At 33.8% G+C, this 21,855-nt stretch overlaps 1 protein-coding gene and 1 long non-coding RNA gene across 2 annotated transcripts; one reads left to right on the top strand and one right to left on the bottom strand.

Moving 5' to 3' along the window:
• The first annotated feature begins 5,378 nt into the window (after positions 1 to 5,378).
• Positions 5,379 to 6,448, top strand: LOC148923372 (uncharacterized). Its single transcript, XR_016132256.1, has 2 exons — positions 5,379 to 5,581; positions 6,224 to 6,448. It is a non-coding gene; the product is annotated as an uncharacterized LOC148923372 (long non-coding RNA).
• A 10,317-nt stretch (positions 6,449 to 16,765) lies between these two features.
• Positions 16,766 to 18,094, bottom strand: LOC125206387 (protein FAR-RED IMPAIRED RESPONSE 1-like). The gene is made up of 3 exons (XM_048105648.2): positions 17,533 to 18,094; positions 17,167 to 17,427; positions 16,766 to 16,863 (listed from the first exon to the last, which is right to left on the bottom strand). Exons 1-3 carry the CDS (start codon positions 18,092 to 18,094, stop codon positions 16,766 to 16,768), a joined length of 921 nt encoding a protein of 306 aa, XP_047961605.2.
• Positions 18,095 to 21,855: the final 3,761 nt, after the last annotated feature.

The raw sequence follows: 21,855 nt of genomic DNA, 5'->3' as shown, positions 1-21,855 counted from the left end.
CAGGTCCTAGACCGGATCTATTTAGGTGATTATGCATTCGACTCCAATTTCATGCAATAAACATAGATCTATAGATATAACATCAAATAAACACATAGTCATGCAATTTGATGTAGATTCGATTGTTACCTCATAATCCATCATTGGATTGACGTTGCTAGCTGCACCACCCGGAGATCCTTGGTTTATCGACCACGAATCTTCCAACCTATTCCCTTGTCCTTGATCATCCATCCGTGTGGGCGGATCTTGAATAATCAATAATAGTCTTGAAGAGATCTAGGGAAACCCAATCACAAACTCAATATTGTCTTGATCTAATCCTATGAATTAGGATAGAACAAGAACAAAACAAAACCCTAATTCTCCCACGTGCCAAGGCACGAAAACCGAGGCAATGAGAGAGAGAGAGAGCCGGCGACGGCTACTAGGGTTTAGGGGGAGGAGTGTTGTGTTGAATGGTGTGCTAGGGTTTCCACATCTCATCACTATTTATAATGGACTTGTTGGGCTAGGTTGGGGATCCATGGAATGACTTAAGTGTTGGGCTCACCCATTAGATAAATAACTAATTAAATCAAATGACCCATGATTTAATATATTATCAATGGAATATTATTTTGTTCCACTAAAGAATAATATTGCACTCCCACTTAAATCACCAAATTACAAATAACTTGGGTCCATTTTATTTTATAATATTTTCCGCGTTTAAGATTATCTTGATCCGTCAATTTAATTCTTTTGTCTGCTATGTGACTAGAATTAAATTAATTCTCCAAAGAGTTTTTCTAGTTTGAAACTTTATTTATTATTCGTGGAATAAATTCCAACTGCGCAGTTTTCTGAATAATAAATTCCTTTTTCAAACACCTCTTGGGGATCGCCCCTTAGGGATTTAATCATACCACACAGGGCACGCGAATTCTATGAAATAATATTCCAATACCTTCATGTTATTCAATTACTACCACCCAAGATATCATGAACTTGAGTTACGTACAAACTCTCACATATTGATAAGTCAAAGTGGCGTTTGATTGAATAAACAATATTGATATTAATATCATAGACTAGAAAATACTAAAACTTTCTGAAATATATTCTTTCAGTAGATAGCAATAAAGAATACATTTCGGATTAGATCATTTCAGTGCTTTACCACACCGGTGTTACTAATCTCTTCTTAGGTAAGAGAGAATTATCACAAACACCGCAACCGTACCAATAGGTAGCCAAAGCCTATCTAGGTTGTGAATACGTTTTTCTTCTTACTAGATCTGGCCAAGTCCCCTACTGGAAAACTCATGAGGAGATTCATCGAATTTCCCTACTTGACCTTCTTAGTAAAAAGCCTTAGACTTGTTTATCATATTTCAATAATAAACCATTATATTATATTATTTATTCTCATAATTAGGTAAACAAGTGGACGTTGCGTTTCTTGTATACATGCACAAGCTGACTGTACAAAGGCATGTACGCTCGAAGCATCTTTTAGTATACAAACCCCAACAAACGAAACACTTGAAGATTTGAATGAATTTTCAACTTTCAGATTGGGAGATTTCTTCGATAAAGTAAGCACATAATCAAGCTATATTGAGATTAATACATCATTTTGTTGATATATGTTTCTCTTAGTTGACACTGGATTACTCCTACAGTTTAGAAAGTAACATTGTTGAACTAATTTTTGAACAGGTTGTAGAAGAAAGAAATAGAGAAAATTTACCTACCTCACCAGTTGGTAATCCTGAAGAGGTCAGACAGACTGTTGAAGAAGATAAACAAAGTAAGGAGAACATGATGTGTGATGGTGATAACGAATCAAACTTTCCTATCTCGACAACGGTACTAGGATCTCCACAAACATCATCCCCATCTCTCCAACAACAAGAAGTCAATACTTCAGAGCATGTCAACACTCAAGCATCAGTTTTAGGATCTGAGAACAGAGGAAGTGAGATGGAAATTCAAGTAGAAGTTGAAGCTGGGAGGGGATCACCAACAACTGAATATCCTGGAAATGTCAATACTCAAGCATCAATTATAGGATCTGAGAACAGGGGAAGTGAGTTGGAAATGCAAGCAGAAGTTGATAGGGCATCACCAACAATTGAATCTCCTGGACACGTCAATAATCAAGCATCACTTAAAGGATTTGAGAACAGGAGAAGTGAGTTGGAAATTCAAGCAGAATTTGAAGCTGATAGGATATCACCAACAAATGAATCTCTCGGACATGTCAATATTCAAGCATCAATTATAGGATTTGAGAACAGGAGAAGTGAGTTGGAAATTCAAGCAGAAGTTGAAGCTGATACAGAGTTAAGAACACAAAATGCCTTGCACATATTATCAAAAGCATGTAGTGACTTTGAAATCAGCAACAATGAAGAAGCAATCAAGGCAACAAACGCTATTGTTGGTATCATAAATGAATAAGTACAGTTTATAATGATTATATTAAACTCTTGAAGCTTTGTATATAATTTTATATTAGTTATTGACATTGTGGATATCGTAGTTGACATAGATACATATATAATTGACATGGTATAGCATGGAGTTTTAGGAAGACAGAGAGGATGCATCTGCATGCTCAATTGTTGAGTATATGATGAGAGAGGGTATTGAAACACTGGATGACACACCTCCTGAATGGAACATACAAAAACAAGAACATAAAGGGAAAGAGAAGATGCATGAGGAAAAAGAAAAAATTTCTGAAAACACAGACAAAAGAATGCATGTTTACCAGGTAAAAAAAGTAAAATTAATCTTATTATTTTTTAAAAAAATGAATGAATTAATTACTTGTAATAGTTGTTAAAATGGCTTGTATGTGTAGTTGTCAAAGCATGTAGATTAGTTCACATTACTTGTATGTGCAGTTGACATGATATGTATCGTAGTTGACATAATCATATTAGTTATTGACACGGTTAGTGTAATATAGTTGACATGATTTGTAATTGCAAGTAACATTACATTCACAGAAAACAGAACCCAAACCCTGTTCCGATCTCTTAGATTCCACTGGCTGAAGCTAGAGAGAGACAGACTCGTGTTGAAATGCGTCTTAGCCCGGTGCTACGCTCACCATTTGAAATACGAGCCGTGCATATGAAAACAACCCTGAACCCAGATGAAAGAGATATGTACTACTACATAGTAGAAAATGAAGGAACAAATGAATATGCATAATTTAATTCTTTCAATAATCTATACAATACTTTTATATTTCCATGCAGTTGACATAATTTATGAATGATATTTGAATGTTGTCTGCATGCTTTCATTTCAGTGATTCATGTGTCTACATGATAAGGCTAATTTCATGCATTGGTTATGTGGTAAAATTCTGTGATTTTCTGGGTCTAACAAGGTTTTATAAGCTAGGTGTGTAGAGAAATTGCTAGCCCCAGGAAGAAGACGAAGATTGTCTGGGAGAAAAGCTAGCGGTAAAAATGAGCGGAAGAAGGAAAAGCTACTAGACTGAGGAGCATCAAATTGGAGGGCAAAATGGGGATCACAGGAACAGTCTAGAATCTCTATCCACTATAAATAAGAGCATGCATCCAACATGAAGAACACACGTTCCATCACTTTTCGGCACTTAGCTTAGTTTTCCACTTCTCTACACACACTATCACGGGGAATTGGTACGGGGGTTCACGTTCTAGCTTGATTGTGGAGCAACACCGTCTCTACGGAGGCGAAGAAACAATTATCATTTGCTTTCCAGTTTACTTTTCGTACTTTCCGAGTCCTCGCTGTTCGAGGCTCGGCTCTGTTTCATTATTGTCGATGAATACTTCACATTTTGCAATGGATGTCGCTACTTTTGTTTTGTTTACCTTATTGCTGTGTTGTGGGTTTGATTTGCTGATTATTGTTGGTTGATTTGAGTTTGGAGTTGGATTGTGAGAAATTTGTTGTTGATTGGTTGAATCTACGTAAACTTGTGAGGATTGGAGATGGAAATGATGTTTGATTGTTGTGGATGGCTTGGATCCGGAGTGGATTAAGCGTCCCGTGGATGGATCTACTTATTTTCGCTTGATTTTGTTGTTTAAATTCTGCATTCTTGTTTGCCTCGTCTAGCAGTCGTAGATCCGCATTAGTTTTATCTGTTCTTCGTTTCTATCGGTTTAATTTCGTTCACCTTGTTTCGATTTTCGTTTTGCTCTGTTTTTCACTGGTTGTTTCATGATAAAAGTTGAAGAAGATGATGTCGCTGTTAGTTGTTTTGCAGCTTTTCAGTCGTACTATGCCATTTTGGGGAATGGTCCCCACGTCTAATTTTTCCCAAGTCTAGGTTAGTTTAGGAAGCTGTTCGCTCGGTCCAGTAATTGTCTTGCTTTATTCTGGTTTATGCATGCTTTAAAGATCCCGTCTAGATCTAGCTGTTAGGATAAGTTCTTTAAATTCCTAAGTCTAGGAAGTAAGTCTCAACCCCAAAAAAATTGCGTGGCAGCAGCCAAAAATAGTTTCCAGGACTTTGAACATGTTTACTTACACATCCATCTCTGTGGATTCGATCCCTGCTTCCCTGTACTAATCTTTTAGCTAAAGCGGGTTGAGGGTTTTGAAGGGGGGATTAAGGTAGTGATTGTGTTCCCAACGATAGGTAGCTCAAGATTCTCTGAGTTCCTAGACCCAGTGTCTAGAGGATTTTCTGGATCGAGGGATTTTAGTTTTGAACACTCTTTCGCTTACCATTAAACTCTCAGCTCTTCACTGCACCAATGGCTTTGTTTGGGCAAGTAAAAGTGTGACATTCCTAACCCGAAACATGCATCATTTTACATTATTGCATATTATTTTATCACTTGCATAATGTATATATATTAAAAGAGTTTTAAAGAGAAAAATATTAATTTAATTAAGAAAAAGAAAATGTAGTTAATCGACGAAATATGGTAGAATATAGTATATAGTTTTGATTCTTCAAAGTTTTTAAAAGTAAATACTATAATATATAATGTGTATAATGTATATATAATGCTTAAAATATTAAATAGTTAATTTAAGTATGTGTATAATGCGTGTATGTGCATGGTATTATTGTGCATGAAAATATATATAGGTACGTATATGTATTTGAACATAGTGATTATTAAATTAGTACACTATTATAAATAGATAAGTAGTACCAATGAATTTAGTAGTAGATAAAATAATTCTAAATAGAATAGTAAAGGAGGAAAATGTATGTATAGCAATAATAAAGAAAAGGATACAGCTACACGTGTACAATTGGGTGCATGCGTGTTGTATGCTCGTATCACCCATGCAATAATATTATTATTTACTATCACCCCATTATTCAAAAGTATACGACATATATTTTCTCACCATTGTAGCCGACTTGGAGAATTTATTATATATAAAGGGGAAGTTAGGTACAAAAGAAAAAAAGGAGAGGGAGGTATCGGAAAAAAACGAATACTGATTTATTATAGATGGGCAGGAAAGGAGAAAAAAAAAAGATTGAAATTTGGTTTGTATGGTCCGGGAGCTATGAATCAGAAATAGGAATCGATGGCTTACTTAAACCATTTATCATAATCAGGTGTGTATAAATCACATTTTTTATTTTATATATTTTGTATGATTAATTGCTATGTGTTAAATTGAAGTGAATATTTGAATTATACGATGTGATACTGATATGATATGTGTTTAATTATGATGATGGGGATATATGCTTGCTGCAATAAATAGTATATTAAATTGGAATTATTGAGTGGAATATGATATGGATATGTGATTGGTGCAATAGATATGTTTTGCATATGGTATTGGAATTAATTGAATCATTTGATTAAAGAGGATATGTGATAGTCATGTCTTGGATCTGAAATCATAGTGGACATATTGGGACCTTCGGGTCAATCATATTGGGACCTTCGGGTCAAATCATATTGGGACCTACGGGTCAATTCACAGTGGGACCTACAGGTCAAATCAGTGGGACCTTCGGGTCAAATCATAGTGGCATATTGGAAATCTCGGGCAGATACCATGCTTGAACTATCACAGAATAATAAACTGAACAGAGTGGCATATGCATATTTATATGAAAATATTTTAATATTTGTTGATAATTGGTATATATGTTGGTTAAAGAATATAATTGATTGTTTGGGCTGTGGAATTAAAGGTAAGATTTATATACACTGAGTTGTGACTCATATAAACTAATATTTTTCAGGAATAAGATATCAATGATGCATGGGTTGATGTGAGTTACAATTATTATAAGGGTCGGCGGCTGACGCGTTTTGTCAACCTTCTCCTCCTCATCAATTTTGCATGTAGATAAATATATAGTATATAGAGTGGTGAGAGGGTCCCACTACTGTTCAGAATGTTTTGAAATATGCACTTAATAAATGTTGATTTTTGAAATTATATAATATATGTGTGCTTTTGAAAATTTTGAATTTATTTATAGTAAGTGTATAAGTCATAAGGGTTGGGGTGTGTCAGTTTAGGTGGTATCAGAGCGGGGACAGAATCCCGCTGGGACATGACATTCATAAATATCATACGATACATATTAGTTATAAGTTGTACATGCATTTGAATTATCATGAACATTTGTCACCGAGGAGATAAGGGTTAGCCGCCCTACATTGTCCATTAATTATAGAGTGCATCTCATATACATGTTGCATCATATGGGGATTATCCATGCTTTTAGAACAAAGAGTACATGGACCAATGATGTGGTAAAGAGGTAGAAAATTCAAAGAGCTCGGAAAAATAGAAGCTGTTGATTTTATGGGACTAATCTGACTGAGGCTGGGATATAGTTAAAATCGATAGAACCGGTGTTCAATCAGATGAGTTATATGTCAGAAGAAGGTTTTGATTATAGGGTATCTCTTCTTTGAAGCAATACTTACTCTTGGTGGGAAACAGTCCCACAAGCTACGATACAACCTCTGGTATTCAGTTCAGACGATTTTTCTAGAGAACTCAATGCTAAATATATGCAAAGAAGTGTATTGGGTAAGAAGCAGAGAAGGTTTTGTCTTTAATCAAGGAACTATGTTTGTTGATTATGAGCTGACATTATTTCAGTATGCACGATTTTCTAGAGAATGTGTTGCGAGTTAATTCAATTGAGCTGCCAGTGGATATTGATTCTCTTGTTCATGCACAAGTTTTGATATTATTATGTGTATAGATTGGTTTTCACTTCATCGAACCAAGGTAGCTTGTCAAGTAAAAAAAAATGGTAATATAATCATCGATACGAGATCGAGTGGTATTCTACGGTGATCAATATATTGTTCCAGGTTTTCTTATATTATCTAGATCGCCTTTTTGATTTATTGGAAGTGCAGATTTATCTGGATTTTCACCTTATCATGAGACATATTTCTCTATTGAGCACTGCATTTATTTATATTTATATTTATCAACCGTCTTCATTAGAGTTTCAAGAGTTGAAGAAATAGTTACAAGAATTGTCAGAGATATGTATGACTTAATGTTTTACCTTCGAGAGCACCAACATTATTTTTGAAGAAGAAAGATGATCACTGCGACATTATATATACTATTGGAAGTTGAATCGAGTGACAGTGAAGAATAAATATCTATTACCGAGAATAGAAGACTTATTTGATCAATTTCAAGGTATGCAACTGTTTTCGAGTACTGATTTCGATCAAGATATCATTAGTTGAAGATAGCTAAAGAGAATATTGCAGAGACACCATTTTGAACTCATTACGAACATTATGAGTTTTGGTTATGCCCTTCAAATTAACTATTGGACCTACAATTATTTATGGCATTGATGAACAAATTCTCTTACCTATTCCTGGATCAGTTAGTGATTATTTCTATTGACTTACTATTATATTCATGAAATACAGATGAGCATGTTAATCACTTGCAGTCAGTATTACAAGTTCTGCGAGATAAACGGATTATTGCAAGGTTGAGTAAATGTGAGTTGTTGCTAGAACATGTGGTATTGTTGGGACACGTAGTGTCAGGTCGTGGAATAGAATTGGATCTACAAAAGATTGAACTGGTTTTCAACTGGAAATGTTTCCCGATTATTATTCAATTGAAGTTTCTTATATGGTATTCTAGTATCTTATATATTGTCAGAGATCAGTGATTTACTATCTCAGTCTTGATAAAGTATTTTTGTGAGTTTCACCTTAGAAAGGAGTCATGCGATTCGGGCAAAAAGGTATATAGAAGAACCAGTCAATTTAGTGGACCGTCAGGTCAAACAACTGCGAAGAAAAATCACGAGGTCGAAGAAGCGACTTGGGAAATTGAAGAAAAGATGAAAAAGAACTATCCACATCTGTTTACGGGTTAGCAATTTCATTGAGTAGATAAACTTAGAGAGAAATGAATTTTGCGGACAAAATTCTTAAAATGGGGAAGAATTGTGACATTCCTAACCCGAAACATGCATCATTTTACATTATTGCATATTATTTTATCACTTGCATAATGTATATATATTAAAAGAGTTGATAAATGTTGATTTTTGGAATATGTACTTGATAAATGTTGATTTTTGGAATTATATAATATATGTGTGCTTTTGAAAATTTTGAATTTATTTATAGTAAGTATATAAGTCACAAGGGTTGGGGTGTGACAAAAAGAGTGTTTTCATCTCTGAAACCCCATTCAAAAATCAGTATAGGTGTAATTGATGTATGGGTAGCGCACCTGAACTACAAGGAAAGAGAAAGGGCAGAATCGTCACCTCCGCGCCTGTTTCTGACAACATCCCCATGCGTGTGTAATCTAAATTTATGTGTCAACTATTTGGATGACAAATTTCACTAACAAAAAATTTTAAATGTAGTATTTGAATATAACAAATCGGCAGCCTCATTGGGATCCATTACAATCCAAGAACAACTTTGTGTTGCGAATTGAACATGAGATCAGAACAATAGAAGATTTCGATTGGAGAAAGATTGATTTGGTAACAAATTTATTTTTGTGCAAAGATCTCACAGTTTCACCTACATAATTTTGAACAGGAGTTGTCAAATTCTTTTCCCTAATTTTATCTATCATACAATATAGGTCTTCTTCCCTGTTTTTGAAAGTGACTATTACTATCTTGTGGTATTCTGGATGAAGATGAACAAAATTGAGATAATTGATAGTGCCAAACCACCTAGAGACAAGAATCCCTTGGAAAAGTATAGCTTTGATGTTGGAATACTGGTATGCTTTTTTAAATATAATTAACATTATGTTTAGATTTTTGTTGACATAATTTATGTTTTGCTAAAATGCTTTGTATGCAAATTTTAATTTAGTTGTTTATATATTTGCAGAAAGATATGTTTGAGGCATACTTTGTAGAGAATAACATGACTGATCTATCAGAAAATATAAAGAAGTCTCCATACAAAGTTATTCCTTTAGATTGGGCCACAAGCACCAATAAAGAAGACAACGATGTTTATATGATGAGACATATGGAGACATACTTTGGCAGCAAGGGAAGGGATTGAGATATTGGCTTTACTCCACGTGGCATGAAGATTCTACAGGTACTCAGAGAAAGATATTCCGAAGCAATGATTACCTCAGGAAGCAACAAGAAGTGCTTGGAAATGATACAAGAGGCTGAAAACTGCATAAATGCAAGCAAACACAGATTGAACGAGTTGCAAAACAAGTACAAGGAATGGTTTAGCCGTAGAAGCAAGAAGTAAACAACTGTCTTATTGTGATTTGATCAAAAAGTGGTTTGAATATTTGATCTTAACATGTTTTTTAGATGGATGTGTAAAACAATTATCAAATGTGGTTTTTAAACTATGTAGTCTGTAATAATATATCAACTATCAAATCAGTACAACAACTTAACTAGAAATGTCAACAACTTGAATTGAATGTCAACAGCTCAAAAACAATTCTTGTAACTAAAAAAATATACAACTATTTTTCTTATTTTTTAAATTTGACACATGTACTGGCATCATTATCATAAAATACATGTTAATAGTTTCCATATCAAAACTCAACATTTTGTCCATACCTTAATTATCAAATGCCAATAACTTATAGCAAAAATGTCAACGGCTCGTCAATAGGCATCATATAAAATTGGGTTTTTGGCTTTTTAAACCAAAACCTTTCCCTGAATTCCGGTTTTTCCCATGAACTATGAGATTTGTTTTTAAAACCATGAACTTTCATTTCGTTAGAATTTTCCCAACCCGACCCGAATAGCACATTTCCGACCCGAATAGCATAATTCAAAATATTAAAGTTGTGTTTTGTTTATTCAAAAGTCGTCATTTGTTATGTAATAATTGTGATTGTATGTATTATTGTGCCAAATAGGATCCAATTAATCAATTTAGTGACAAATATGATTAAAATTGACATGTAGACAATCCGGGTTTCGTCGTTGACCCGCCGGGGGAAAATCCTAACGAAATGAAAGTTCGTGTTTTTAAAAACAAATCTCATAGTTCATGGAAAAAACCGAAATTCGAGGAAAGGTTTTGGTTTAAAAAGCCAAAAACCCTATAAAATTTCAGACAACTCAAAAACAACTGTTATAATAAAAACAAACAATTTTTTTTACTATATTTGGAACATGTTCATGAATTATGGTAATACAATACATGTCAATATAAAGCAAATTAAATGTCGAAAACAATAAAGAAAATATAAATAAACTGTATGTAATGTCAACAACTAAATAATTGTCATGTCAATAGTCAGAATTTCAAATGTTAACAATGTCACCTGCTTGTTTCTCTAATAAAATGGTGGAAAAAAATTTAATTCAAAACCCTGTACTCTCCAAACTATTCACTAACTCACAAAAAAGCGAAGCTATAAAGATTTCTCTACCAACTACTCTCTCACAAATAGAAATCAAAACTCGACTTCATCTCTTTTCTAGATTTCTAAATCGATTAATAGTAAGGAATGTCAACCAAAACATAAGTGACTCAATTGGATCGTCGACCGTTCCTGGAAAAACGCCGTCCGAATTGGAGGTCAACACCAAATCAACAAAAAGCACTGAAACGACTCATTCAGGTTAAAGATTTCATTTGTTTTTTAATTGTATGACTTCAATTTTAGTTTTTTAAAAAACAGTTTGATTATTCAAAAGATTTTATTTTTAGGTTTCATTATTTAATTATCTGATGAGTTCGACTTATACTTTTTTAAAACAACAGAAGAATATTCTTGCAGTTAAGTACTATATATTTAATTTTTTATGATTATTGACATTAGAAGATGTCTGTTGACATATTGGTATTGACATTTTATACAATAATTATTAACATAATTTATGCTTATTTGAATTGTTGTTGACATAGTCATATGGTTGCTATAAAATAGATATGTTCTGTATACACAAAGATGAATTCATATGTGAAGTTTGAGAGGATTACACAGTATTATATTATATACTCCCTCCGTCCCCGATTAAGAGTCACACTTGTATTTCTGCATTCGTTTTGTAAAAATGAAAATAAATAGTTAAATTAAAAAAAATGGTAAAGTAAAAGAGAGAATAAGGTAGAGAAGAGTCTTCTTTACATTATTCTCTCTCTTAATTTACCGTTTTTCCATTTTAACTATTTATTATCATTTTTACAAAACGAGTGCAGAAATGCAAGTGTGACTCTTAATAGGGGACGGAGGGAGTATATCAACAGGGTATGACTGCACTTGTCATATGTATGCTTGTAGTTGCTATAAATTTTGACATGATATTACTGTATTGTTGACATTTTGTTGACATAGTGGTATTTCCATTTTATACAATAATTATTGACATAATGTATGCTTGTTTGAATGGTTGTCAACATAGTCATATGGTTGTTGTAAGCTGGATATGTTCTGTTGACACATGATTATTTATATTAAACAACGTATGACTGCACTTGCCATATGTAGGGTTGTAGTTGCTATGAATTTTGACATGATATTACTGTATTGTTGACATTTTTATTGTACTTGATTTTAAACCAGAAAAAAAAGAACACATCAAAGCGAAAAAGAAGCACAACAATTGATGAGGACGAGTTAACTACATCCGAGATTAGAAGCAAAAGAAGAAATGGCCGAAAACAGTTAATTGCTTCTGAGATTAGAAGCAAAAAACGGAATGACAAGCACGCAGAGGTTAAGGAACAGAATAAGAAAAGTAATTACTTTTCTAAACGGCTTCTAGTCAAAAGGAAAACGTTGTTTCTTATTGAAACCATGAGCAAAATGAATGAGGAACAGGTTAATGCTGTGAAGGAGTTGGGTTTTGGGAATGTTTTGCATTTCAACAGAGAGTACATTCCTAGCTTTTTGGCATTCGAATTGGTGAAGTGTTTTGATGAAAAACAGTGCAAGATAAAGCTTAATAATGGGAGGAGTGTTAGTATCACAAAAGACGATGTGGAGCTGGTATACGGATTTCCGAGAGGTGGGATTAGTTACTCCAGATATAACTGTAAAAGTAATGCAGCTTTTATGAGAGAGTTAGCCAAAGATTGTCAAACAAAAATAGGAGGAAACGTTAGCCATAATGTTGTTGAAGAGCTTATGTTAGCAGATTGTCAAGGAGGGACAAGGTTCAAGAGATTATTCTTGGTACTATTAGAAGCAACATTGATTGAGCCATCAACATGTGGAACAATCAAGTCTAAGATTGGGGAAATAGTTGATGATCTGGACAATATTCGAAATGTCAACTGGTGTTCGTACATGTTGTTTGTTCAAAGAAAAAGAAGAATGCTTTTGCAGGACCGCTTCCTTTGCTCATGGTATGTTTTACATTTCACATTACAGATTATTAACAGTGAACATAATTATATTGGGTTGTATGAGTAGTTGATATAGCTTGTAATTGTTATTGATATAGATTTTATATGCAGCTCTGCTACATAGATAGAGTTTTACAAGCCAAACGTTCAGTTCCTCGCACATTCTCAATAATGAAAGGCTGGACAAGCATACATCTGCAGGCTAGGGAAAATCGAGAGATAGATGTAGGAATATTTGGTAACGGACTTATCTTCAAAAGATATGTCCGTAACTGGAGCAGGAGCAGGAGCCTCAACAACAGATTCCATACGTAGTTGACAATGGGGTTGGGTCTTCCCAAAGCTTTGTCCCAAAAGATCTCATGCAGAATGTAGTGAAATACATTCAACACATAAATTATGGGAAGAACAATCTTGTAAAAACCCTTAAAGAAGCTCCTACACACGTCAAAACTAATCATCTATTTGGATTAGTGTGTGATATTGCTAGATCTGCACTTGGAAGCCCAACAACTTTTGTTCAATCTGTGGAAGACAAGTGTGTACAGTTGGCCGAGTCATTTCTTCAAGACAAACATGAGGCATTTGATAATTGTATAACAATATGTGAATCAATAGTTATTGTTGAAAAGGAAAATGAAGCACTTGAAGATTTGACTGAATTTCCAACTTTCAAATGGAGAGATTGCTATAACAAAATAAGTACATCATTTTGTTTACATATGTTTCTCTAAGTTGAAATTAATTTAATATTAATTATAAATTACTATTTCAACAGACTGCTGAAGAAGAAGTACATGAAGAACAAGAAAATAAAAAACAAGAAAAGGAACAAGAAGAAGGACAAGGATCAAAAGAGGACACAACATGTGGCGTCAATAATGAATCAGCGTCTCCTATATTACCACCTGTACTAGAATCTGATAACAAGGGGAGTGAGACAGAAAATCAGAAAGATCTTGAACAGGTACAATTTACAATAACTATCTTAAACTCTAAAGATATTCTGCATATTGTAGGTAAAAATATAATTGACATAACGTAATGTGTTTCAGTTGAAACAACAGGAAGATAAGGAGAATCAAGATGACACACATGTTGAAATTAATTTAATATTAATTATAAATTACTATTTCAATAGACTGCTGAAGAAGAAGTACATGAAGAACAAGAAAATAAAAAACAAGAAAAGGAACAAGAAGAAGGACAAGGATCAAAAGAGGACACAACATGTTGCGTCAATAATGAATCAGCGTCTCCTATATTACCACCTGTACTAGAATCTGATAACAAGGGGAGTGAGACAGAAAATCAGAAAGATCTTGAACAGGTACAATTTACAATAACTATCTTAAACTCTAAAGATATTCTGCATATTGTAGGTAAAAATATAATTGACATAACGTAATGTGTTTCAGTTGAAACAACAGGAAGATAAGGAGAATCAAGATGACACACATGTTGAAACGAACAGAGAAAAGCCACAGGATAAAGAAGATAATATTGTTCATGTAACTAAAACTAAGATTAAACAGTATATTATTTTTATAAAATGAGTGAAGTGTTATTGACATGACTTGATAGTGTAGTTGATATGAGTTATAATAGTTATTGACATGGCTTCTACGTGTAGTTGACATGACTTATAATTGTTGTTGACATGGCCTCTATGAGTAGTTCACATATTATGTACCGTAGTTGACATTACTTTTATGTGTATTTGACACGATATGAACCGTAGTTGACATTACTTATATGTGCAGTTGACACGATAAGTAGCATAGTTGACATAATTATATTAATTGTTGACATGGCTAGAATTTGTAGTTGACATGAATTTTATGTCCACTGAAAACAGAATATTGCTTCATTATCTGAGATTGCACTTCCAGAAGCTAGAAACAATACAGATCTCTACACTACAGAAGTAAGCGTTGTTGATACACTGCCATACCTGGAAGTTCATGAAAGAAATCTCTACTACTACATAGTAGAAACAGGAAGAACATATGAGTATGTATAATTTAATTTTATTCATGATCTAAAAAAAAAATTGTTTTATAAACAGTTGACAAGATTTATGATTGTTGTTCATATGTCATTTTTATAACTTCATTTCAGGAATGCATGTGTGTATGATGATGATTTTACTTGGGCAACCCAGGAATTGTTCAACTCACTGAAGCCCCATGAAGAAATCAAATCTGGTGTTATTGACACATGGGCTTCACATTTGAACAACACTGAAAAAGAAAAGCCAACTACATCACCTGCACGTTTTTTCATGACAACATCTCCATCCGTAAGTAATCTAAAAATTTATGTAAAATGTTTGAATCACACGTCTCCTTAACCAAACATGTCAAATGCAGACTTTTAATGTTACAAATCGGCCGGAAAGTTGGAATGCTATGATGGCAACGGACAAATTCATTGATGAAATAAAGAATGAAATTAAAAAAAGACCATAATTTGATTGGAGAAACATTGATTTGGTAATTAGATCTAACAATGAAATTTTTGAGAAAATATTAGGATGTGTTCTTTGAATGTAATTTATCTTCCATGTCATATAGGTCTTCTTTCCAATCTGTGAACACCGACATTACAACCTGGTAGTATTTTGGCTGAAACAAAGTAATATTGAGATCATAGACAAAAGAAAATCAGTTAAGGGCATGGATGCATTAGGGGGGTATGGACATGAAATTGGTTTACTTGTATGCTTTTTTCTATGTTATTGAAACAGTCTCTACATTTTGTTGATATAATTTCTGCACCATGTTAAAATGTTTTTTATGTGTACTTTAATTTATTTATTAATATATTTGCAGAAAGATATGTTTGAGGCATACTACAAAAAGAAGAACTTGTAAGAGATATCCGAAAATATTAACAAGTCTTCCATCAATGTTCTTTCCTTGAAGTGGGCCACAAGCTCCAACATAAAGGACTGTGGTATCTATTTAATGAGACACATGGAAACTTATGTTGGTAAAAAAGGTAGTGAATGAAATATTGGCTTGTCTGCACGCAACATAAAGATACTCCAGATACTGCGTGGAAGATATTGCTACAACTTGATTGCATCAAGTTCCAACAACCAGAGAGTGCCCATTTTAGAAGTGGCTAATGCATGGATGGAAGAAAACAAGCAAAAATTGATTAGTTTAAACAACAAATACAAAAAGTGGTTTGCATATAGAAAGAAAAGTGAAACAAAATTTGGGATGTATTTAACGTTTGATGTTGTTAACTTTCTTGTTTTGGAATAGATTTCAAAACAACTACAATTGTGGTTTCTGACTTTTGAACTTATTAGAATGTATATTTTCTGTTAATTTTATTATGATTCACATGACTTATTATTATTGTTGACATGGCTTATAATAGTTATTGACATGACTTATAATTATTGTTGACATGACGTATAATTTTTGTTGACATGATTCTATGCGTAGTTAACATAGTATGTAATATAGTTGACATGGCTTGTACGTGTAGTTGACACGGCTTTAACGTGTAATTAACATGACTTTTATGTACCGTTGACACGATATGCACCATAGTTGATATAATTGTTATTGACATGACTTATAATTGTTGTTGACATGGCTTATAATTATTGTTGACATAGTTCTGTGCGTAGTTGACATGACTTATAATTGTTGTTGACATGGTTCTGTGCGTAGTTGGCATAGTATGTAACATAGTTAACATGGGTCTATGCGTACTTGACATGACGTATAATTTTTGTTGACATGGTTCTATGTGTAGTTAACATAGTATTTAATATAGTTGACATCGCTTGTACGTGTAGTTGACACGACTTTAACGTGTAATTGACATGACTTTTATGTACCGTTGACATGATATGCACCATAGTTGATATAATTGTAATACTTGTTGACATGACTGGTATATATAATTGACATTAAAAACAGGAATTGTAATTGTAATTACACCCTAGACGCCCTCATCAGCGAGGAGTACGGAGGCAAGCGTAACTCCAACTTGTAACCAAATGTCAACACCTTGTATAAAGAAAGGTGTAAAACTAAAAAAAAATCTTAAAATTAAAAAAACAGAATCATACAATAGATGTCAATAGAGATGTCAATAGATATCAATCAGACATCAACAACTAACAAGAAAATGTCAATAATTTGTAGTCTATGTCAACAACTAATAAACAACTCTGACTATTAAAAAAAAAACAATCATGTCTGCTTTCTGCCACAACTTCTAGCATTATGATCGGTAACTTTATGACACTTTCCACAACGCCTATGAGGTTTATTTGCTTTTTCAATTGCTTTCTCTATGCTTGACTTAATCCTGCTTTTCTTGTCACTTGCACCTCTTTTTGTACTAACCACATCTGGAGCATGTGCAGTTATTTCTTCAGGTACAACAATACCATATATGTTCGTGATGGAATCATTTTTATCAACTGACGACGATCCAACACAGTCTTCTTTAAAGATTTGAGGACCAATACCCGCAAGCAAATTATCCAAAGCAATCAAATGATCTTTATTCCTAAAAGCACGCTGATATAGACCAAAGTAACGTCCATGACACCTGTTAGCAATCTGTAGTTTATCATCTTTGTTAGAACCTGCACACATATAAAATGTCAACCGCATATATAAGATATGTCAACAGCTTATACAACACATGCTAAAACTTAAACTGAAATATCTATAGAAAACAGTTTGCATACCTCTGTCAGACGCACTTTCATCACTCGTGAGACCATGAATCGCCTTTAGTAATTCAGTTTTCAGCCAACGGTTACCAACATATTTCTCTGGAATATTGTTGACATCTTTATTTCTGAGGATGAAGAAAATGTGGCTGCATAGATAACCACACCTTAAAAATAGTTTACACTCACATTCATATGACTTAGTCTCTATCGCATGTGTAACTGTAAAGGTCTTCTTTCTAGCATCAGAAACTTTGAAGACCTCGATGTTCTCCAATGTGGACATGCTAATCATCCGACAACTCTTATCAGCCTCAGAAATCAATTCTTGTACCACTCTAAACATCCTATCTGTGTATACAGATGCCAATTGCTTCTCAAATGCTAAATCAGTGACATATTTTGGAGTGATTACAGAATCATAATAGTCAAGCCTTTCAGTTTGATTCCTTTGAGTATCAATGGCATTATTATACTGAAGAGTGAAGTCAGCAAAATTAAACAACGGTTTCGAGTACCTGTTAAAAAAACTGTTTTCAGATTCTGAAAAAGATGTTGTTCTCATTAAAGAACACATAGGAACATCTCTAAAGAAGGCTGAGATCCACATATGTTTAATAGCAAACATATCCTTAAACCATTTATGATCTTCTACACCATATTTTTCAACAATACTAGTCCATAATATATCAAACTCATCTGGATCTAACAACTCTGACCAAACACAAGACTTAAACTCCTTACTAAACTTTTCTCTATCAGAAATAAATTTAGGTATCTTCTCAAACAACTTGCTCATAATATGCTACATGCACAAACGATGCCTTGTACCAGATAATTGATGGGGTTTGGTGCCCCTTGCACAGCGGAAGACTTGTACAAAACAAATAAATCAGACATGGATCTATTTGACCGATTATACGATTAATCAATTCACATGTTAAACAGATAATTGCATGCTAGAACGCAAATAATTCATGCTCAAAGAAAGTAAATCCTAAAACATGAATTCTACGGTTTAGAGTTACCGATTTGATTCTCCAAAGAATCGTCGATTGCTCGCGCCTTCTCCACGTGATGATCTTCAATACTAGACCACAGATCTTCTCTCTGGTTCCCGAACTGTATCTCGATATCAGGGTGGGCTGATCTTATCATAATACTAGGACTCGAATAAAGAAGATAGAAGAAATCCTTCTCCAATTAGGAGAGAAATTCGAACTCCTCTAGGTAGAGGGGGACGAAAATTATGAGTAATGATAATAATGATTTCTGTCTCCTTTATTCTCCTATTTATATTAAGTTCCTTTTGGGCCCAGATAGAGATCTATGGAAGGTTTTGGATATGGGCTCGCCCAATTAACTTTTTACGCTTATATTGGAACGAGCAGCCACTACAGAAGTAATATTGAACTCTCCCCATCCAAATCCGAAATTACAAGTAATCCGGGTTTCCACTTTGTTTATTATTTATTTCTCGCGCTTAAGATATAAATGTCCATTTAATTAATTAATGTCTGCTATGGACTTAATTTATTAATATCTTATTAATTCCAAGAGTGGACTTAGCAAGAAGCATTTATTTATTATTCATAGAGTAATAAAACTCCAACTGGCCAGTTTTCCGAATAATAAAACCTTGTTCGAGCTCCTCTTGAGGACATTATCAAACGAGACTCACCTCGCGCACGTTTCAACATAATAGCAATTCTAGCACCGCTAGATATTAATCACCACTACCCAATATATCAGGATTATTGGGTTGCGAAAAACCCGCACCATTTGATAAGTCAAAGTAGTGCATAATCAATACCGTATGCTCAATGCTAATATATGTAGATTAAGAAATAGTATTTTATCAAGACCTAGTCTTTTAGTAGATAGCATAAAGACACGTCTTGCTGTTAGATCCGTTCAGTGCTATACCACACCAATGTCATCTTATTTCAGTAAGGCTTAGAAATATGCGGACTGACATTGCAACCTTTCACGATAGGTAGCCAAAGCCTATCTAGGTTGCGAAATTCTTCTTTTTCTTTTGCAAAGCATTGCATAGATCTGACCGTGTTACCTTAAAGTGGACGACGCCCACAACCGGTCTACTAAGCAAAAGACTTAGACTTTGTTTACTTCTTATGCATTTAAATGTTTGTAAAACATCTTATAAATGCACAAGCAAACACAATGTAATAATAATAGTGATTCTGTTCGTGCGAGACTGCTCGAATAATACTGAATCGGGTTAAAAGTGGATTGTAGAGTTTTATGTATACAAGCAAGATTTTATTCGCGCGAAACTTGCTCGAAACATGTTTTTCAGTATACCAAACCTAACAATAATACCTTCTCAATGGCAAGCCTCATTCCCCAATCTTGGTCAGTGATTATGATTCTTGGAGCAACACCCATGCATTCAACAAATACAGTGAAAATCCATGAAAATGCATCACAATTCTTATCAGATACGAAACCAGCTCCAAACACAATAGAACACCCATGATTGTCTTTCCCGGTAAATGGACCAAACACCATACGATACCTATTGAACAAATAGATCAACACAAAATATTAACACATTTTTATGATAACCAATGTCAACTACAGGTATACGCTATGTCAAATATTAAATCGGATACGATGCATAGTACAAATGTATATCCTATGTCAACTACAATGTCAACTACTATGTCTGTCAATTACTAAGTATAATAAATAAACTACCTGTTTGTCGAATATGTTGTATCAAATGCTACAACATCTCCAAACATATGGTAATGTTTCTGAGACTCAGCATCAGACCAAAATAAGCTCACTAACTTATTATCATCAGGTGATAATTGATATTTGTAAAAAAAGCCTTCACAAATTCTCTTCTTCTCTTGCATCTGATTTAGGATCGTTTGAACATCCACTTCTTTCAGTTTCTCTTTAATATCACGAAAACAATTCCTAACATCATTCAACGTACACCTAACAACATCATAACCACCGAAAAACTCCTTTAATAAGTTGAAAGTTGAGTTAAGACCGATGTTAGCTTTGGTGCAATCTTCAACAAACTTGTGATGAACACCATTCAAACTGCGATTACCTTTCATAAATCGCTTATGATCTTTGTCAACCATAGCATGATTGTGTTCCTCAATGAATTAATGCACAAGATAATACTTAACACCACAATCAGAAAAAAACTTAAAACTAATCCTTGCTCCACATCCACACCTTTTGGTGCCACGTCTGCGTTTCTTCTTTGAAGATACTTCATCATCATCTGACACATTCCCATCCTCAGATATACTTACATCGACATCCAACGGATCAACTGTATGAAAACCTTGTTTGTTGCAAACAACATACTGAAAAATAACAACACCACCACTAGACCTATTTCCAAATCTTCGACAATCAAAACAAGCTTCCTGAGCATACTTTTCATAAAAGGAAATTCCCTCTTCAAGGGAAGAAAATTTTTGACCTTCATAAGGCCTCAACTCAGGCTTGCAAATTGGAATAACAGATCCTACAACACAGAATATTTAACAGGTAACATAAATCATGTCAACAGATTTTCAGGTCATGTCAACAGAGCATAAATCACCAACATAACACAACAAAATAATGTTAATGAAACAGAATGTCAACAAAGAGCTCATAACCCATACATCTCCCTTGGAAGCTCATAACTGATTAAGAAAAAAGGGTTTAACAGTCTGCACCTAAAGTATCCATAGATTCCAAACTCAACCATGTTTCTCAACCTTCTCAGGCTTTATGGTCTTTTGCTTAGCCAATAACTAACCGATTTTTTATGTCAAGTTAAGGACTCTCATTATGGTTATACATATGGACTTTTACATTCAAGAAAATCCAACCAAACAATGATCCACTTAGACTAACGTTTATTTCTTCGGTCAAGAATTATTGAGCTGATTTCTCAAGTAGCTTCACTTAAAGCAGAAAATTACCCCTATAGTTATATCCAAAGAGGTGGCTGCACTCTTGTAAAATTCTTAGACAATTGCTATAAGTTATGTAAGCCAAAATATCAAAACATGCTTCAAATTACCAGGATCGAAATGTCCAGTTTAATTGGGATACACCAATTCAAACACACAATGTCAACAGAATATTTAACAAGTAACATAAATCATATCAACAAATTTTCAAGTCATGTCAACAGAGCATAAATCACCAACATAACACAACAAAATAATGTTAATGAAACAAAATGTCAGAGCATAGCAGCAACACAGAATATTTAACAAGTAACATAAATCATGTCAATAGATTTTCAAGTCATGTCAACAGAGCATAAATCGCCAACATAACACAACAAAA

The sequence above is a fragment of the Salvia hispanica genome, chromosome 6 (assembly GCF_029641045.1).
Source record: "Salvia hispanica isolate PSC_SH4W2 chromosome 6, Shi_PSC_v1, whole genome shotgun sequence".
Taxonomy (NCBI): Eukaryota; Viridiplantae; Streptophyta; class Magnoliopsida; order Lamiales; family Lamiaceae; genus Salvia; species Salvia hispanica.
This window is presented reverse-complemented; position numbering and strand designations above follow the sequence as displayed.